At 44.2% G+C, this 20,157-nt stretch overlaps 1 protein-coding gene across 1 annotated transcript in view; it reads left to right on the top strand.

The window, feature by feature from the left end:
• The window catches only part of UVRAG (UV radiation resistance associated), a 61,161-nt gene that overhangs the window by 261 nt on the left and 40,743 nt on the right, over positions 1-20,157 (top strand). Inside the window, exons 2-6 of the mRNA XM_027888230.1 lie at positions 11,716-11,833; positions 13,218-13,252; positions 14,019-14,180; positions 14,496-14,570; positions 16,214-16,299. Of these exons, the coding sequence (XP_027744031.1) occupies positions 11,716-11,833; positions 13,218-13,252; positions 14,019-14,180; positions 14,496-14,570; positions 16,214-16,299 (476 nt within the window). The remainder of the gene's footprint in view (positions 1-11,715; positions 11,834-13,217; positions 13,253-14,018; positions 14,181-14,495; positions 14,571-16,213; positions 16,300-20,157) is intronic.

The following is a 20,157-nucleotide window of genomic DNA, read 5'->3' as shown; positions in this document are numbered from 1 at the left end:
GTCTGGGGTGCCCTGGGGTGAGTAGGGCTGCTCCCGGAGGTCTGGGGTGTTCTGGAGCAAATAGGCGTGTCCTGGGGTGAATGGGGGTGCTCCCTGAAGTGTTTGGATGCCCTGGGGTGCATAGGGGTGTCCTGGGGTGCACAGGGGTGCTCCCTGAGTTGTAGAGTGTCCTGAGGCGAATAGGGGTGCTCCCTAAAGTGTCCTGGGGTGCGCAGGGGTGTTCTCTGAATTTTGAGGTGCACAGGGGTGCCCCCTGAGTTGTGGAGTGCCCGGGGTGCTCCTCTTCCCCCTCTCCCAGCGGGCCGGGCAGTGAGCCCGGGTAACACTCGCCATGTGTTCTGCTGAGCGGTGAAGCGTCCCCTCCCCATCACATCCTTCCTTCTCCCAGCTCTGTTTTTCCTGTTTGCTGGCTTTTGGCTCCCTGGGCAGCTGTCCCACGTAGTAGTTTGGGAGAGCACTGGGAGCAAGGGTAAGCCGGGAAGCCTGGGCCCGGCCTGGGGCTTTAGCAATCCCTGTCAAGCCCAGGCTGTGACCTTTCCCCTCTGGCAGGCAGTGAGTTATTGCACAGGAGCTGGAGCAGGAGTGCTGGAGGGGGGGGATAATTAATCGAGTCTTGCTTTTCTTTAGAAACATTGAGATGTGAGTCTGCAGTCGGTGTTTGGGTTCACTGACTCGGTGCAGTCACTGTTATTACAAGGTAGAGATGTTATCTGAGTTACCAGGTGGGAATATGAAGAGTTTCTAGAGAGCAATCAATAGATGTCAACTGAGAGTGAAACTGTAACTGCTCCTGGGATGAACATTTATTACCAGACATCTCCTGGGAGGCAAAGGGAGGGTGTGGAGATGGCTCTTTGCTGCCTGACCCTGATAGGAGAGCAAGTACTCCTTCTAAAATGCGGGCCTGTTCTGTGGTAATGAATGTGAACATGAGCACTGCTCTGCATGAACTTTACAGGAAACAGTGGATCCTCCAGGACATCCAGTGTGGCCTTCTCCCTGCTGAAGTTTTGGTGTTGTTCTTTCCCAAGCTTGTGCAAGAACCAAGTAAATGCTGCCCGGGGAAGCCCAAGCTATTTGTCACTGGACTTCACTTGTGAAAGTGAGACCAAAACAGAGGCTTTTTCTCCTAGGAGCAGAAACTGTTTCAGGAGTTTGTAGGAGCAGAACCTGAGTCATCAAGTACAGGATGTTGCAGTTGAGTAAATATTTGGTTGGAGCCATCGAGGATGCTCGTGTGTTGGTTGTAGCAAGTGTGAGGCTGTGACAGGCTGAGGGATTGTTGTACTGTGTGCTTGTGCTGAGGGACCTGTGCTGTGCCTGTGCCTGCAGCCAAACCCAGAGGCTCCAAAACCGCTGCTAACCCACTGATAACAGATCACCCCCCTCCCACTGCAGTGCCTGAGCTCAAAACTCTGTTACTGGACTGCAGGATACCTCGAGGGCACTCAGCACACTGGAGCTGTTTTACTGCAGAATCGTGAGAAGGAATGGAGAAGTCATTCCCGGTTTGTTGTGCCACCTCTGGAATGCCAGAATGTGGCTGGCCTGAGGTCTGTGGTGCTGCGTAAGGCAAGGTAATGGTTTGCTACCTGCCAGCCCAGAAATCAGCTCTGTGATTTGTTTCAGTAGCAGTTTCTCTGGGACACTCAGTGCTGCATTTTTTCACTCCAAGGATGAGAGCAGGTTGGTCTGAGTCACGGCTATAAATCTCCATAAAGCCCAAATTCTCAACTCGAGGTGAATGCTTTCAATGACTGAAGTGACACTTACAGGGCTGAAGTACTGAGGGTGTTCGTCTGGGTTTAATTATTCTAGTGACCCATTGATTAGAAAACAAAACTCCTGCTTGTGACACTTTTGCAGGGGTGAAAAGTCACGTCCAGAACCTTTTGCCACTTGTGTCAAACTGACTGACCTCTTCTTCAAGTTGTTTGTTGGTGGCAGGGCAAGCAGGCTGCAGAATGCCTTTTGCTGTTGTATTCTGCGTTTCAAGAAATGCATCTGGGTAAGCATAAAATTCCCATTTGAATCCATTAGTAATTGTGCCAGAATGCTGTTTCCTTTTGCTGGAGGAGTGATCCTAACAGAATTGAAAGATGGGAAATAATGACACTCCAGAAGCAGAGATTCCTTAGGAATATCTCTTCCCAGTTGCTCAATGCAGGAAGACCAGGAGTATCACGATAACGTAGGGATTTCTGGATTCCATCCTGTCATTATGAGCAGTTCAAAGCAGTGGGGGGTGGGAGAGCCAAGCCTCTCAGACTCTTACATCCCCCATGGAAGGGCTTGGACAGAAAAATGCAGGCTGAGCACAGAGAGCCAGTCATGCTGCAGTCAAATGATCTGGTGAGCGTTGCTGTGCTAATTGCTGGCCAGGACAGATTCACATGTGGTTGTCTGGAGACAGGAAAGCACCGAGCTGGGGGTGCCTGGGAAGGTGCATGTGAGGGAGGGAGATAGACCTGGTGAAGGTGCTGAGGGGGGAAGGGGTAAATGTGCCATTGTGCACAGCTGTGAATGGGGCCAGACCAGGTGACCCCATATTTCCTGTGCCTTCAGTTCACAGACCCCAGTTCAGAGACTGTGATTGCCCTTTTCGGATTTAAACTCTAATTCCATGGTCCTTCCCTTAAAGAAATGGGAAGCTGATATCAATATCTGATAATGAGATCATTGACAACCAGAGAAGTGAAAGTTCTACCTATTCTCTGAAAGTTGTTGTAGCAGAAATCATTCCACTGATCTACACTGAAAGAAGTGGTACATAGTAAACATTGCATAGTGCTGGAGCTTTTGGGATGTTATTATTTACATGAACTTAATGTACATGCTTCAGAAACTTGCACTGCTGCCCTGTATAACCCAGGATGCAGATGAATGGAAGTCAGGAGTGAAGCGAACTTTAAAGATTTTCTTTTGAAAGTACTCCTGGCAAGAACTTCCCTGGGGAAAAATAAAAAGTTCTTCTGGATGGCATTAATAAATAAACCCAAATTTTTCAGCAGTTGGAAGTGACAGTCCAGGGTAATCCAGTCCCTTGGGTGCATGCTTAGATACTTCAGGTGGTCCAAGTGAGCAGAGGTAAAGCAACACAAACAGAGTGTGTGTGAATTAGAACACGGCTGTAATTTCATGGTTTCTTTCTTTGAAGGTGCATACCATTCATACACAGCATCTTGGGGAACATGGCACAGAGGGAAGATTTAAAGTGTGCTGGCAACTGTGTTTGGGGGAGTCTGGTGTGTGGGAGAAGTGTAAAAACTACTGTAGGGACACAGGGCTGTACATGGACAAGACTCAACTACAGCAGTGAGAGTGTCTCTTTTTTTAAAACAGTTTTACATAACTCTTGCTATATACTCCCCTGAGTAATATGAAAACAAAGACTGACTCTTAAATATTTTACTTCCCCTTTCCTACTAAATAGTGAGGGGGGAAATCAGAAGATTGGATGGAAAGTGTTGTATTTGAATATTGCTTTCACTTCTCTATGACACACTGTCTTTAAACACTGAGTGGGAGGGAAGTGCTGCTCTAGTGAAACACCACAATGTGAGTGATCTTTCCCAGTTGTATCCATGCCCAGCTGTATCCTTGTTCAGTATTTATTAGAGACAAATTAGGAGGAAATAGTTGCTGAAGTTGTGTAAAATTCCAGTGGTAGTCCAAAAGGTTGGCTGTTCCCCTGGGGCTGGGTTTTTTGCTCCCTGCAGTGTACTATCAGTTTTCCCTAAGGGATGCAGGTGTGTTTTGCAGACTGAGTGGTCTCTGGTAGGCTGGAGACTGTTCTGCCCAAAAGCTGTACTAAATCAGCCTTGGTGCTTCATTTGGGAGATTTGTGGGGCGTTAGGGAATGCTCTTAACTGAGTGAAGAAAAGGCCTTGTTAGCTAAAGACTGAAGTCTCATTTATGGAGAGAGACTTACTGGTTTGCCCTTGGTTTGTCATCCAGCAACATGATAAACATTAATATGCTTCAGGTAATTAATCAGCAAGTGCTGATTGCTTCTGCAACCTGGTGCTTCTTTAAGGTCAGAAGTGCCTTTGCTTTGATTCTGTTGATGCTCTTGGTTCCATAAGACCCTGGTTCCTTTTTGTGTCCTTTCTTCTGAGCATCGTCTTGTTTTCCATTGCTTAACTGGTGTTTCCAGGTCATTCCCACAGCTAAGATGGACTAATACTCCCTTGCCCAAGGTGATGTTAAGAGGCTTAAGGGACTCTCTGAGGTGCTGCAGTGTTACTAATGAGGTGGGACTTGCACCCCTGTGTTCTTTTCTGCCCCATGGCTCAGTTCCCACGCTGGGTCAGAGGAGCAGTTGGAGTTTTAGGCTCTGATCTTGTGAATAAATACTTACTTAGACAAACTCTGAGAGTCAATAAGGAAAGATGGTCTTTCTGCTGGAAAGACTCTGTAGTTCCCTGTTATTTGTATCTCATATAACCCCCCACCAAGAGCAGCTTTGTCTGGCAGCGGGCAGTGCTTGTATGACTTTCTTCATGCCAGTCTGGAGCAGTTTTTTTAGGGTGTGCCGACAGTGCCCTTTGGAGCTGTGGTGTTTGCCAGCTCTGGATCTGTTGCATTTGATGTTGTAGTGCCCATAACCAAACACCCCTGTTGGAATAATACACAGCAAGAACTTCACTTGCCCAAGTCCCTGCGTGGGCTCATTGGGTTTGCTTTTGGCCTCTTCCTGCTACCATTACCTTTGTGTTAATTCTGTGTCGTGGGTCTTCTTTTGTCACTCTTAACCAGCTGTCCTGTTTGTATCCTGACTGAATGCTGTGTCTTCTGTACCTGCCCCTACCTTATGTTTTAAGTAACAGACTTTTTCAGTTGTTCTGCAGAGATGAGCACGAATTTTAGAAGTGGAAATAAGGATGAGGATGCAGAAAACTAGTGAGATATGTGAACACTGTGAGCTTACACTGAATATCAGTTTTGGTCTTGGTTGTCTCGTTGGTTTTGAGCTCTCCAAAATGTGGTGCACTTTTTCTGCGTGTGTTGGCGTGCAGTTGTGTTCCCGTGGTGCATCTTTGGGTTGGTGTTGGCCTCAGATCTGTTCCAGAGCAGGCACAGCTTTTTAAAGCAGTTGCCAGAAAGCAGCTATATTTTCAAAAAGGGAAATGAGTTCCTGAATGGCTATTGAATCCCATCACTTGACATGAGGAGATTGAGGTCTGAAGGAGGTGCAATTACAGGGAGAACCACAAATGATTCATTGAACTAATGATGGCTGTGTAGCTTTGAGGGCTCTGCTGTCTTCAAGCATGTGCTGGAAGGACAATTAAGTAGAATTCCAAAAAATTCCTTATGGTGTGTCCCACAGAATTGCACATCAAATACTTCTGCTGTGCTTCTGAAGTAGATTTGAAATCACATGTGATTCTCTTGACTCTGAACTGTGGAAAACTGTTACATTACAAATCTTATAAGTCTTCCTGGCAAGTGCTTAAGTTGGAGTACAAGCATTTTCTTATCCTTCCTGTGGTTTTAAGCACCAACACATCTGAGAAGTTGAAGTAGTTAGTGAAAAGCTGAGGAAGTGGGAAGGCATTATAACCAGGTGTGGAGCAGTGCTGTGATAATAAATAATGCTCATGTTGGCTAAATGCAGATCACATTTTGATAACTTTTTTTTTTATTATTTTAGAGCTAGAGCTTTTCTGCTTATTAAGAAAAGAAAAAACCCACCTCCACCTGCCTGCTGTGAGCTCCAAAGCACACAGAGCCCTGTGTTCTAATGGGACTTAATTCTGACAAATATTCAGACACCAAATAGCTGACATTGCAGGCTCAGGGGTGGGAAGTCCAACACCACTGGATTTGCTGTGGTAACGTGTGTGTTGCTAACTAATCTTCGCCTCCTGCTTTAATGCTAAAATAGTTGGAAGGATTTTCCTTGGATTCTTCCAGAGTTACTGTGGGTCATAAAGCAAGGCAGCAGGCTGGGAGAGCCAGGTAAAAACACCATGTACCATCTCATACAGAGGTCAGGGCTGATCATGATTTGAGAGAAATTCAGGGAGTATTCTCCCCTGACAGAAGCAGGAGGAGGGCAGCAGTCTGAGAACAGAGGTGAACACTCTGCCTTGGGGTGTGTATAAAACCTCTCTGGTAGGTAGGGTGCCCCACTGAAGGCTGAGGCATTGGTGCTTGGAATGGTAGCCAGTGTTGAAAGTCCTGACTAAAACATCTTCTGGGCAACCAGTGTCTGCTTTTCAGCTCAGCAGGCCTCTGGGAGAGCCCCGAGTGCTGATTTGCTTTTGGCAAATTTGGGCTTTTTAAGTAATTTATGTACATTTCAACTTTGCTGTACCAGAAGTTTTCCCAGCCTCCTTACATTGGTTTTACCAGTGCATTTACACTGCAGGCAAAAATGAGTTTCTGGGTTTTTGTTCTTTCCCCCCCTCACTCCTTTTGGAAATAGAAACGTTCTCTTGAGCCTTTTGATGCTTTTGCACTTTCCATGGGTTGTGTGGAAAGCCACGAGGGATGGGTGCCTTGCTGAAGTTCAGATGATGCTTTGCCACCTTTGCAAGTTCACTGAACGTATCCAAGTGCCTGCTGGGAGCAAGAATCCCTGGACAGCTTTGCTGAAGATTGCAGAGCATGAGAGTGGGAGGAGGCGCATGTGGGACAGAGAGAAGACAGACCTCCCCTTCTCCCAGCAGTGAGCCATTAGATCATCTCAGCTGCTGCTGGCATGATGGGCTCCACGTGATAAGAACAGGCTTTGCTGTTGCCCTGTTAATGCCCGAGCTCCACAAGTGATCCTTGGAGCCAGAGCTGGTGAGTAGCAGAGACAGAGAAACACTGCTTGCCTGGGTTCTCATCCAGCCTGATATATACTGACATTATTATTTTTTTCCCAGGGTCATCAGATTCTTGTAAGAGAATAATAAAGTGGCTGAGATGGAAGAGGAGTCAGAACTCTCTGTGCCTTTTTTTTTATTTTTTTTGCTACCCATTATGTGACCCTGAACAAATAATTATGAAATTCCATGGATACGTGAGGTAGTCCTGTTCTCCTTGTGGTTCCACAAACAGGCCAGACCTTATGTTAACAATGGTGGACTTCTCCCCCTTACTGATTTATTACCTCTTCTTACCTGCCCCCATCTCTGCAGTAGTTTTTTTTTTTAAATTATATCGGATTATTTAGATAAAAAAACAGTGACTGGCTTTGTCACTTCAGTTTCTCAGGCCTGGAAGCAGAGAGTGGTGTCTGGATCAGACATGGGAAGTGTCACATGCAGTGTTTTCCTGCTCTGTCCTGCACTTGTGGTGGGCACATCTGTGTAGCTGCAGGGAGCTGAATTGGAGGAACTTGCCCAGATGTTGAACTCACTTCTGGTTTTGGGCAGCTTCACCTTGGTTCAGTTCTCTGCCCCTCACCATGAGACTGCACAGAACACGCTGTGTGGGATGGGAACAAGTGTTTGGATGCTGAAGGTGGTGAAAGGTTGGCATCTTAGTGGTGAGGGAACTAAAGCACGAAGGGACCAGACAGTTTCAGTCCTTTAAACCTCTGAAGACTTGGTAGACTGTGGAGTTCTGGGATCATCTGATGAAAAGGTGAAGTATTAATAAGGTTGATGATGAAAATCCTTTCTTCTGTAGCAGTCTGACTTGTTTATGGCCTGTGGTAAATCTGGAGGGGTTCCCAGAAAGTCCTTGAATGGGAACACTGGATACATTACACAACTGCAAATAGTTCTTCCAAGTGATGAAAACTGAGTGCTTTTCTTGAGTGAGAAAGAAGACCCCTGGCTTTTGAGAGGAGCTGGGCATTCCTGAGCAGGGGATGGTCTGGCTGCTCTGTGCAATCCCAGGAAGCTGCTTTTGTGGCTCTGGAGGCTCGAGGGATGGAACCTGCTGGTGGGTTCTGCTCTTCACATCTCTCCTAAAGCTTTCCTGCTCAGCCTTCCTGTGTATCTTTGGGAGAGCTGGCTGCTTGTAACCTGTGAAATCTTTACCTCCAGCAGTGTTTTTAAAATACAAGCTGCTACTTGGGATTTCTTCTGAGGGAAAACTAGTGGATCTCTTCTGGTTTGTAGTAACTTATCTTCAGGGTAGAAGGGAGCACTAATTTCTTTCATGTGGGTCACTTCACAGTTGCTACAGAGCAGTTGCTTTCACTCAAATGCAACTTAGACTGGCAATTAAAGCAAATGATAACAAGGCCTGCTGTGTAATTTCACTGCTCCATTAACTTTCTTGGGAATTGCAAAGGACTGGGACAAGTGTAATCAGAGTAACTCGTGTCTCAAACCCCCCAGAAGGAGCTGTTGAACCTGCTCTACTGCTCTGCTAAACACTGATCCAGATCTGCCAGTTCAGACTTCGTGTGCTGAATTCAGAGCTGCTGAAAAGTTAAATACCCCTTTTAATGGTACAGTTCTGCTTGTCAGAGCTTACCTACATCAGTGCTCTCCTGAAAAATAACTTTTCTTGAGCAGGATATCTCAGTTAGATGCCTGATGTAGTGCCTGAGATCTTCAGTCCTGTGTTGCTGGTAGACTGTCAACTGTTTGAGGACACAGCAGCGAAAATTATCTCTACTCATCTGCACATTTTGCTTGTTTTCTCTCTGAAAGCAGATCCTGCACTATCAGCTTGCAAACACACTGGCCTCTTTGAAGTTATGTGACTCATGAGGCTGCCAAAGCACTTGGAGTGCTTCTTAGCACTTGTATTTTGGTTTTTAAGCTGGGCTTTTTGAAATGGCTGTTTGGCATCTCCTCTGTGGGGGGACCTTCTGTGAGGTGAACATTTCTTGATGCTTTTATAGGAAGAGCAAAAGAGCTGCAACTTGTCTGCAAGCAGAAGTGGCTACTCTTTAGCACTTCACCTGAAGAGGGAAATGAAAGAACTCTGGATTATTTGCAGCTACTTTATTCAGTGCAGAGGGTGAGGCAGCACTGGGGGCTGGCAGCATTTGGCTCGTGCCACTGATAGCTGAGCTCTGCAACACAGTGGGGTTTTTGTTTGGTGTGTTCCAGCATCTCCAGCAAAAAAAGATATGAGATAGGAGACACACAGGAGGTTACACTTGATAGAGGTTTACAAATTCCCTCAAAATTCTATTTACGGCTTGTCCCAGAAGAGCTGCAAGCCCGTTGAGGAATTCTAGAGCCTATTTGAGTTGTCTTCATAGCTGCTGGTCTCCTGGCTGAAGCTAATTAGCTGTGGTCAGGAGGTTAATTAGCTGCTGCCTCTGGAGAGTTCTGAGGAAGTCTGGATAATGCAATATAATGTCAGTGACAATGTGGTGGGCAAACTGGAAGGTTTATTTTCAGGACCCAAGTCCCTCAGTCCTCATGAGCTCACACTGAAGCACGTGAATGATAATATTGTCCATGTAATTGGAATTTTGTTCCCCACCAGCCAGGCTGAAGGGACAAGAGGGAGGAGGAGGAGGAGGGTGCTGGCTAATCTGGGGATTCAAAAAGGCATCACCTGGTGCATGCTGAGTCCTGAGCTGTCTTATGGTCTCACAGCCCCACATTTAGTGATTCTATTCCAGCTGGTTTGGGGGAAGTGAGACTTTATGATAAACTCCAGACTTGGAAGGGTGCAAAGAAGCCACAAACCGTGGAGATAAGGACTGCAAAGTTGCAGGTGTAGGTTAGGACAGCTTTGTTCCAACCTCACTGTATCCAGGGAGTGATGAGGAACTCGCTTGGCTTTGCCTGAGGGCTGAGCAGTGTAACGCACCTCTTAAAGCTGGCTCACAATTACTGGGCAACCCCAAAGAGATCTGGAGGGAGTTGCCTTCTTTTTTAGGTGCAGTGTGGGCTCTTTGGTTGTGAAGGATTTAAACCAAATCCTATCAATAATGATGGGGGAGTTGATTGGTTTGTGTGCTCCTAAAGTTATTTAAAGGAGAGATGGCACATACAATTCTTGAATCATTTTTACAGGGAGTGCTGTGCATGTTCAAAGCCTTTTCTTAAGGAGTGTTTCTGTTGCTCATGAAAACAGCTGGAGAAACTGCCCAGTTTAGATGAAAAAAGTAATGTTCAAGGTCCATGTGGCTTCTTTTAAGTGAGACTTAATCTTTCTGTTGACATTCTTGATATCAATCTCTAAGAAAATAAGACCATGTAGTCCCACAGTTAAGCAGCTTAGAAGGTTTTTTGTTGGTTGGTTGTGTTTTGGTGGTTTTTTTTTTTTTTTTTTTTTTTTAATTTTCTAATTCCTCTGTATACTAGAGGTGCCTGGGTATCTCAGGCTCTGTTTTTAGTATAACTCATAAATAGACTTTGCAGGAATGAATCCACCAGTGACTTTTAGTCTGTCATGTGAACAGAAATTTAATAGCACTCATATTTTCAGGAAGGAAAACTAGTTAATGGTATTAAGTGATATAAAGTGTCATACTGTGATTCCAAAACAGATTATGGCCTTTCAGCTCTTGTTAAAAGCCTTTTAGGACAAGCTGCAAACAGGAAAGTTGTCTTTTGGTTTCAGAAGCATTTAAAATCTGCCTTTGGTCAATCCACTTTTAAGGTGGATTCAGGTTTACAAATGAATAAGCTTTTGGGAAAGAAAAAAAAGAAGTGTGGTGTAAGATGAACTTGGAGGTACAAGGATGCTAAACCAGTTGTTTGAGGCTTGTAAGTGGTTTGTGGTGATGCAGAAAGGATGAAGAGTCAGCATCCCTGTGGCAGGTGGGTGAGAGACTGGCTGGGAAAATGTGACTGAAGGATTTGTGAACAACTTTGTGTCTGAGGGGGCAGCTTGCTGAGTGCTGCGTTCATGGGAGGTGGTTAAATTAGGAACCACAGCTGGGCAATGGTTGAAGAGTGACGGTCCTACAGGATTGCTTTGTTGACTGGAGTTAAATTTAACAAGAAGTTAATAATGTAAAATGTTTGTCCAGGGTTAAGGATGTGGTGTGCTTTGAAGCTGAGGACTTTAGCCACAGCTATTACAGCTGCTTGGCACTTAGAGGAGGAAAGATTGATTCAATCTGATATTGATTCAATCTGATTATTTTCATTCTAGGTACAGTATTGTACCAAAGAAACTTAATGTTGGAGTTGGATGAAATCACTCAAACTAAAGATTTTAGTGATATATTTTAGTGTATTCAGTCCAAGAGAAAAGGACCCTCATCCAAGCAAATGGTAGTTGACAGACATCTCCAAGTTCCCTCTGCCCTTAGTTTTCCTTGGAAATCTTGGTATACCCTTGTGATGCACTTCAATCTGAGGTTCCAGGATTACTGTGAAATCAGGAAGTTTTGTCCAGCCGGTTCCATACAGCTCTGGGTGAGGGGGTGGTTTATGTTGGAGCTCTTTGTCCAATAATTCTTGTTGAAAATAGCTGAGGCTGGGAAATGTTTCCAGCAGGATGATGGGGAACATCTGGGTGATGCTGCTGCTGTGCGTGGTGCTGAGAGTGTCACAGATTTGACCCTGCTTGAATAGTTGGTTTAGACATGTGGAATAAAAATGATGTAAAGGACACGAGTGAGAAGAGCTTGTCTTGAGTATCAGTGTTGCTTAATCCCAGCTCGTAGGTGCTCACTGCTTGGCTGATTCCTTGCTGTTTACACTCACCAGGAGCGTTTGGTGGGCTCTCTTGTGACAACAGCGCTTTGGGAGCTCTTAAAATGCTTTATACAAATCGATGAAGGGGTTCAGTTTCCATCTAAGGAAGTTCTTTGCCTATTTAGGTTTTTTTTTCCCCCCTCGTTTTCAGCGCCGGCTGCGTCACTTGCGGAACATCGCTGCCCGCAACATCATCAACAGGAACGGCTACCGCCTGCTGGACACCTACTTCACCCTGCACCTCTGTGATAACACCAAGATATACAAAGGTAACCTACGCTTCCCTCAGCCTCTCTGCTATCAGCTTATGGGGGGAATTCTCTGGCTTTTTTCCCAGCTTGCCAAGCTGCTGCCATTATTTACATCACTTCTGTAACACTGCAGAAGAGCTCTTCAGTTCCCTCGACTTCCCAGAAGCTCTCAGCGTGAGCAGCCCAGCAAGCAGAATAGATGACAGGTTTGGCAGAGCCTCTGGAACCAGACTGGTTTTTGTCATCGCTCTCCCCCCCCCGCCACTGATAATTTAAGAAATTGGGAGCTTCCAAGGGCACAGAAAAGTTAAAGCTTTGGGAGCCGTGGTTGCCTGTTGTGGGTGTTCCACTCGTGCATGGCAGTTGTTTTACAGAGCATACACCAGCCCTTGCTATTATCCAAGTTTTCCAGGAACAGCATAGTCAGCCAGTGACATGGGGCATCCTGGCATCTGCTGTGCTTTGGGTAGCTGTGTGTGTGTCACGTCTCGTGTCTCTTCATGCTTTGATTCCCACTGCAATGTGTAGTTCTTCTTTGTGCAGAGATGTTGGTAGAAACGCATTTTTATGCTCCTTTTCATGTGATCAGTAGTAGTTGGAGGTGGATTCTGGTTTTCTCCTAGTTTTTATTTTCAGTTGGCATAGTTGAACCTTGCTTTTTTCCCAAAGTTGCTGTTTTAAAGGGATAAGAACACAGAACTTGAGCTTCCTCCCTGGACTTGTGGTGGTTGGTTGAACCTGTGACTAGTGACTGTTTGTAGGGGCTGTTCTGCACTCCATGAAATCTTTATCCTTGGCCTCCAAGGGGCTGGGATGTTGTACAAAATCTGTATTCCAGCCTCTAGAGCTGTCTGCCTAAAGACTTTAAGCTCTCACTTTGGCTGGGAAAGCCAAGGTCCATGTGTCAGCAGTTGCTTATTCCCATTTAAATCCAGGGTTGTTGGCACCTGTGTCAGATAACTTGGCTGTTCCCTCTCCAAGCTTCTGGAACTCTCTCTTCAGGGAAAGCTCTGCAATTATTTTAGCTGAGCTGAGCTGCCCCAGGAGGATGTTGTGTGACAAACCAGTCACTTTGCAAATGTCATCCAAATATTGTTAAGTACTGGGCTATGTTCCTTCCCCAGAAACCAAAGCAGATCTTGAGAATTACCATGGGTATGAAGATGAAATGCTAAATTTAAATAATGACTTGTAATAAATTACTCCTTCACACTTCATTTAGTCAAAAGCACAACTGCATTTCAAAGTCTTTCTCCTGAATCTGTTACTAATAAACTGAACCCACTAGCGTTTGTCTTTTGTGAGTGTTACTTTTTTTAGCTTTTTCTATTTCAAGTACTAAGATTTGTATCAGTGTTTAAGCTAATCTAAGGGTATTTTTTTTTTACTCCTTTTTCTTTAGAATTTTATAAGAGTGAGGTGATCAAGAACTCTCTGGTAAGTTATTTTAATGTGGAAAATTTTTTTTTTTTAAAAAATTGTGTCTTTAGTGCCAGCATATTGATTTCTCTGCTGAATGTCATAACTCTTTCATGTGTCTTTCCACTCTTCAGTTTTAGGAGCATATCGGGGAATAGTTGGATTAGGGAGTTACTGAGTAGTAGAAATGCTGATTTCTTTGTGTGTTGTGTAGGAAAACAGTAAGAAACATATACCTGGATATATAAATGTATATTCATTGAAGAGCTAATAGCTGTAAGAAACTGAACTGTGTAAACATCTTGGATTTTCTAAATTTTCCAGTTTAGATCAGTGAAGGGGCCAGAACTGAACAGTTTATGCATCAACAAGTTCTGTAAACTTAATTATTGGGGGATAGATCAGCGTTTAGCTTTTGCAATATAAGCTATACCCCGGTTTTCAGAAGCTGACTTATAACTGGGAAAGGAATGTTACTTCCACTTTGAAATGTCCTGATTTGGCTGAACTGAATTCTGAAGTAAATTCTTCAGTGTCTTGTACTGGAAGGAAGCAGAGCCCACTCTCTGTTTCTGATGTAGCTTTTAGCCCAGGCATTCTCTCTAGACAAGGAAGCAGCAGAGCTTGTTGGCTTCAGCTCTGCGTGAACCTTGAAATGGCTGCTGTTCCTCATTCTTAACATTTTTTAAAAGTCTCTGATGTGGACTTTGCTACTTTCTGAATTATCGATGTTTGGACTACTTTCAGCTTATTTAAATGTATTTATCCATCTTTGAATACTCAGAATCCAACCTGGAGGAGTCTGGACTTCGGGTTGATGCCTGATCGTCTGGATACCTCTGTGTCTTGTTTCGTTGTGAGGATCTGGGGTGGCAAGAAGGAGCATTTCCAGCTCTTGATTGAATGGAAGGTCAATCTCGATGGCTTAAAGTACTTGGGCCAGCAGGTAATGGGAAAACAGTTCTCTCTCAACTTTTTACTTAAGGAATCAAAGCATCTGGATGAATTCATATACAGAATGCTAAGAAAGGAAATGAATGTGTTTGAAGGGTGTGTTTTAAAGTCTGATTGCGGATATTCATGCCAGTTTTACCTCAGAGCTTACCATGGCTGAATTCATCTTTCCCCGAGGTTTTGTGTGCTTCTAGAATTACAGGTGATGAAAAGCTGCTTTGGAGCATCAGAGCGGTTTGTGTTTGTTTGCTGTGGAAAGTTGCAGTAAGCTGGCTGTGAACTGATTTGTTTCCTTCCCTTCTTACAGATCCACGCAAGAAACCCAAACGAGATTATTTTTGGTCTCAATGATGGTTATTATGGAGCTTCATTTGAACAGAAGGTGAGGGTGTCTTGTATTTGTTCTGGCTTGTTGGTGCTGGTGACAAGCTGAAATTCAACTTGTGAGCTTGATTTTTCACACTTGGATGCTCAGAACATTAAAATGCTTGGTTTTGAGAAAAAATACTTCTTTGACGTGACAGATAAGAAGTATTATCTTGCCTCAGTTGCAGGGCTGTCTGAGATGTCTTGAAAAGACTTAGTATAGCATTTTAAGTCCAAAAAAAAGTCTCTGGTTACTGAAAATAAGCTTTGACTGTGTTCTTTTGAGGCAGACATTTCATGCAGAGGACATATTGCAAATGATGTAGCTGTTAAGACTCATTTAAGTGACAAATATAAAACCACATTAAACTTCAGTTATTGGTCTGAACACTGGAGTTTGTAGCTCCTTAATGGGAAACTGTTTATTTACTCTGTATCAGCTGTTTCACCCTAAGGTTTCTTTCCCAGAGGGCTCACTGTAGTGTTTGTACCTGTCCAGCCAATACTGTCAGTGATTATTACCTCACTGATGATGAAAAAGTTTAAATTTGCCTGTTGTTAGTAGTGCATCTGACAAGGATTTTTGTTTTTTTAATCCCAAATTGCTGGACACAGTACTGTGGCATGGATAGTTTGTATAAGGAGTCCCTGACTGGAGGGAAAATGCCTCCTTGATACACAGCCTATGCCTATTATTTTTTAATTTTTTTTTTTTTTTTTAAATCAGCTAGATCCTGGCCCTTAATTATTACAAGTCATTGTTTAGGTGTGACCATGTTTTTGGTGGAGGGGAATGTCTGCTGTGTGGCCTGTGGTTAACACAGTTATGAGATGTTAACAGGTAACTGCATTTCAACACCTTCTGTATGGAAACTGCTCGTTGAGGCAGGAAGGAATCTGCAGACAGGGACTGAGTCTACCTCCATCCCTCTTGGAAGGCTGGCTGATCCCAGGGACAGCTGGGGCTGCTTCGGGCACTCAAATAAAGGCCTGTTTTCCTGGAATCCACAAACTTTCTGACAGTGCTGCCAGGTGGTTTGACCTGCTTAGAATTCACTTTATCATGTGAAGGAACAGTCCCAGGTTTGTGGAATTTTCTAGGAATGTGTGTGACCGTGCCTGATAATGGAAAAGCTCCACATCTGCCCTTTGCAGCGTGAAGGAATTGCTGCTTGGCTGTTGCTGTTCTGATCCCTGCTGTGCAGAATGGATGCTTCGGGCTCTAAAGAGTCACATTTATTTTGTAACTTCCAGAAACTTGTTCACATCACCCAAGACTAAAATCACTTTGATCTTTCAGAGGTGTCGCTCTGGCACGTTCCTGACTGGGCTCTCAGGTCTGGAGCTGAAGGATGGCAGCTCTGTAAACTGCATCCTTCAGTGCTCCTGTGCAGAAAATTTGGACAGTTAGGGATTATAAAGTGCAGGAAAGCACACCCTGTGTCTAGAACACAGGTAAAGCAGTAGGTCTTTTACACCTTCATAGGCAAGTGGTGTTATTGCCACCTTGAGTTGTTTCTACGTATCAGACATAAAATTGTGAAGACATTTAAAATACATTAAATGCCAGATCATTTATTCAACCGAAAGTCTTGCATGCTTTTAGTCAAGGTGGAAAATTTTTTGATTCTTAAATGACTGTTCTTTCTTTGCCTTAAGGATCACTCAGGTACCCTGAAAAACAGTCTCCTCCAGGTGGATCAGAACTGTGTCCGTAACTCCTACGATGTCTTCTCTTTGCTTAGGTAAGGCTTTTGGTAACACTCTGTGTGGCTGTTGTAAAAAACATGAAATGGTAATAAAAACGTAAGCGAGGTGTCTTTTTTTTTTTTTTTTTTCAGATCTACTTTAATTATAATCATTTAAGAATGTTAGTGGTGGAAAAATATAATGGAGGTCCACCACTATCAGTAGGTTCAGAAATCTGTATGTAAAAGGCATTTTACAAGGCAGGTTCTGCAGCAACAGCACTAGATGTGCTGTAAAGGAAATGAAAGAGAAATGTTTAACATGCTTTTCAAAAGTCCTTGGAAAAATGCAGTTGACTTTTTTTTTAATCCAAGTTGAATCCATTCCGTGGTGCTGACAGTAGGTGTCAGTGTTGCCTATCTGAAGAAAGGGGTAGGAAAAGTTAAGTCGAGGTTGCTTATTCGGAAGTCCTTATTTTATAAGCTCTCCTAAAGTGTAAATGTGCTGCTCCTTGATTCTGTAAAGCATATTTAAACTGAGGGCTGCTTTCTGAGTGTCTGTTCCTCTGCTTTTAGTGGGAAACAACCCGGGGGGGGTCAGGAAGTTCTGGTTTCGTTCTGGCACAGTCCATTAGCAGAGGACTCTTGTACCACCAAACATAAAGTCTTTGTTAAGTAGAAAGAAGCAAACACGTGCAGCTCACCCAGATTGCTTTATTCATGTTTTTTTCACATTTCTTGTGCACTTCCATGGAGTATGAACACACTCCATTAAAAACACCGTTCTACCACCAGGTTCTGGCCCAACCCTTCACTCCTGGAAAACTTCACAGTGAGAGTTTGTGTGGCTGATCTCTGTATCAAAACTGCTTTTGGGGGGAAGAAGTGATGTCATTGTTCTCCTCAGAAGTGAACAGCTAAAACTTGTGAATAGGCCTTAATGAAAAGCACGTGCTCAGCTCAAATTATGTGGGCTTAAAAAAAATTAATTAGCAATGACAGCGTGTGTGAGCAGTAGAACTCTTTTTGTCTGTTGGATTAAAGCAGTGCCTGTGTGCTCAGATGCTGCATTACAGGGATTTACAAGTTAATAAAACAGGAGGAAAAGTTTAGGTACAAAGCTCAGCTTTACACCAGGAAGTTCTGGGCGCCTTTGCAGCCCAGAACCTTCCTGTTCTGGGACAGGGACAAGATCCTCAGGTGAACATGAGGTTGCTCATAACTGTTTGTGCCACGTGGAAGGGACTGATGTTCTTCCAACCATTTGCTTTACAAGGGCTCACTAACAAAAACCCACCACCCCGACTGGAAAGCTCCAATTTTGAGGTTTTTGTTTCTTTGTCAGATTTCCTGAAGAGAGGTCACTGGAAGACTTTCTAAATATTATGTTCCTGGTGGTAATGGGTTGTACAGTAACATGTTTCACCTTTCACACAGCACTCAGGAAGGGCCAAATCCATTGAGCTCATGTTCTGGACGTGTCTCCATAATCAAGTTCTCAGCACATTTGCAGCACCAATGGGAATAGGTTTATATTTAGTGTTCTCTTGGTTTTCTAGCCTTTCTTTTCTTTACACTTTGAAAAAAAGACCTTTCAGTATTAAGTGGAAGATGAGATGTCACTAAAGAGAGGGCTTAAAATCCCATGTATTAAACTTTTGCTTCAGTTTTAAATACAAAAATTAATATAGAGCATTCTGCAGCTTTTCTTGCTCCTACTTAGAGAGCAGTTGGCCTGTGCAAGAATGTGAGTGCCTGAAATCCTCCCAAATCCTGCCTGGAGACAAAAAGTGCTCCAAGGACTGGTGAAGATCTGTCCCTTTGAAGTTTGGCTTCATGTGGTTTTATCTCTTCAGTCAGAGCTGCCTTCTCTGTGGTTTAATCATCCCTTCAGCAGATGGCATGGCATGTTTGGGGTATTTACTCAGCCAGTTAGGCCAGATTGAAAACATTTTGGTTGTATTTTTCTTTTAAAAAATAGTGGTTTTTAACAACACCATCATGTGATATTGGTGCAGTTTGAGTGTTGGATGGGTAGAAGAGCAGCTCCAGGCAGCTGCTGTAGTATTGCTGTATCTAATCTGGCTGAATTTGATTTAAATAATATTTCTAGGTGTTAATCTCTCATAGGGCAGGGTAGGTTTCAAGTGACAGGCTTTGCTTTAGGGTTTGCCGTTTGTGATACAACTGCTCATGTAAAGAAGAGTATTTGTCTTATCACTGAAGAGAGATTATTTAAGAATACAAATGTAGGTATCATTTGTCTGGGGTCTGAAATGTTGATATTCATAAAATCACCTTCAAGTGAGCAAATAAAGTCAGCTTTTGTTTAGCTCTGCTTATCTTAGGGAAGATGATTTTAAATAGCTGTGTTGCTTGTGTTTAAATTCTTCCAGCTTTATTAGAACTTTTACAAGTGAATCTCTGAAACTGGAAATGGAGACAAAACACACGGTCAGTGTAGGCAGCTGTGGTGGTGAAATACTCATGAGTAGCTCTGAGTAGTTTGTCTGGGACTCCAGAGTCAGTGGGACTGTGTGTGCCAGAGGCAGGAACTGCCCTTGGGCAGCTCTTTTTAACACATGGAAATGATGCTGGAAGTGAAGCTGCTTTTCCTGAGCTCTGAGCAGGGTCCTGGTGGGCTGAAGCTGCTCAGTGTAAGGTGTGTCTGGGACAATGGGGCTGGTCTCAGAACACAGCCAGCCCTCAGCAGTGGCAGTGTCCTCTCTGACAGCTCGGTCAGACTTTGCCCTTGTGTGGTGGATTTAAGTAGCAATTCCAAACTTTAGGCTTCGAGTTGTTTAGTGGGGTGAAAAGGAGGGAAAGCAGGAAGAAAACATGCTCTTATCAGCTGCTCTCTGACTTCATCTGATAACAAACCCTGGGGTGAGCCATGCAAAACTGTTCACTTTGAACTTCCCTGAGGTCCTCTCTGTTCATCCTCATCTCTGTGAAAAAATGAATCCAGTGGAACTGGGCAGCATCTGGAACTGCATGGAAACAGGGCTACTTTTTGCTGCCCTGTCCCTTGGGGCGTTTTGGGAGGTGCAGAGAGAGAAGGGGAGGCAGGAAAGAGTTAGTTAAATTTTAAAATGTGAACTGGCATGTCTTGTTTTTAGCTTTTCTCTTTGCTGTCCTGTCCTCAGAGAAGGGCCCCAACTCATAGCTGTGACCAAGCCCTTTTTAAATGCTGCAGTTATGGATGTTCATGCTGTGGGACAGTGCCCCATCCTGAGGAGATGGTGTGGATGTAAATTGGTGGTCCCCAATAGCCTGATGCTCTTGTAGTGCCTCGCTCCAGCTTTTCCTGTATCTTGGCAATCAAATTGCTTGCTCATGTTGCAGACTGCCAGATTTCACGTTGCTGCTGCTGCCGAGCCCAGCAAATGTGGAAATACAGTTTGGGATGGGTCGTAGGATTCCTCTCACCTGACCTGTGCTCTGAAATCACTCAGTTCCCCTGCCAGGTCATTGCTTTGCTGGTTATAAGTGTGGTTGGCTCTGTGATGGCCAGATTTGATGTTCCTAAACAGGAAACATTTGCACCTGCAGGACTTGGCCCTTTGTGCTGTAGAGGCAGCCAAGGCCAGGCAGGGCATCTCTTGGCTTTGGGCAGGCAAACCCAGGATGGAGGAACAGGAGCTGCAGCCAGACCTCTCCAGTGCCTCTGTGCATAATTAATTACTACTGAGATAGATGAACATAACCATGAGTGTCATCCCTCTTGGCCTGAACTTCCCCTGAAACTGTGGGGTGCTGGCTTCCTGGGAAGCAGCAAAGGAGGTGGAAACTGGGATCTGAATATTTTTTGTCTTTTTGAAAAGTTCCTTAGGGATTTTTATTGGTGGCATCAGGCTTTTGGACAAATGTGTTCCCAGGCATTTACCATTTGTGGTGCTGAGCTGTGGGGAGCTG

The sequence above is a fragment of the Empidonax traillii genome, unplaced genomic scaffold (assembly GCF_003031625.1).
Source record: "Empidonax traillii isolate 1590-97213 ecotype Southwest subspecies unplaced genomic scaffold, ASM303162v1 scaffold236:size2090792, whole genome shotgun sequence".
Classification (NCBI taxonomy): Eukaryota; Metazoa; Chordata; class Aves; order Passeriformes; family Tyrannidae; genus Empidonax; species Empidonax traillii.
This window is presented reverse-complemented; position numbering and strand designations above follow the sequence as displayed.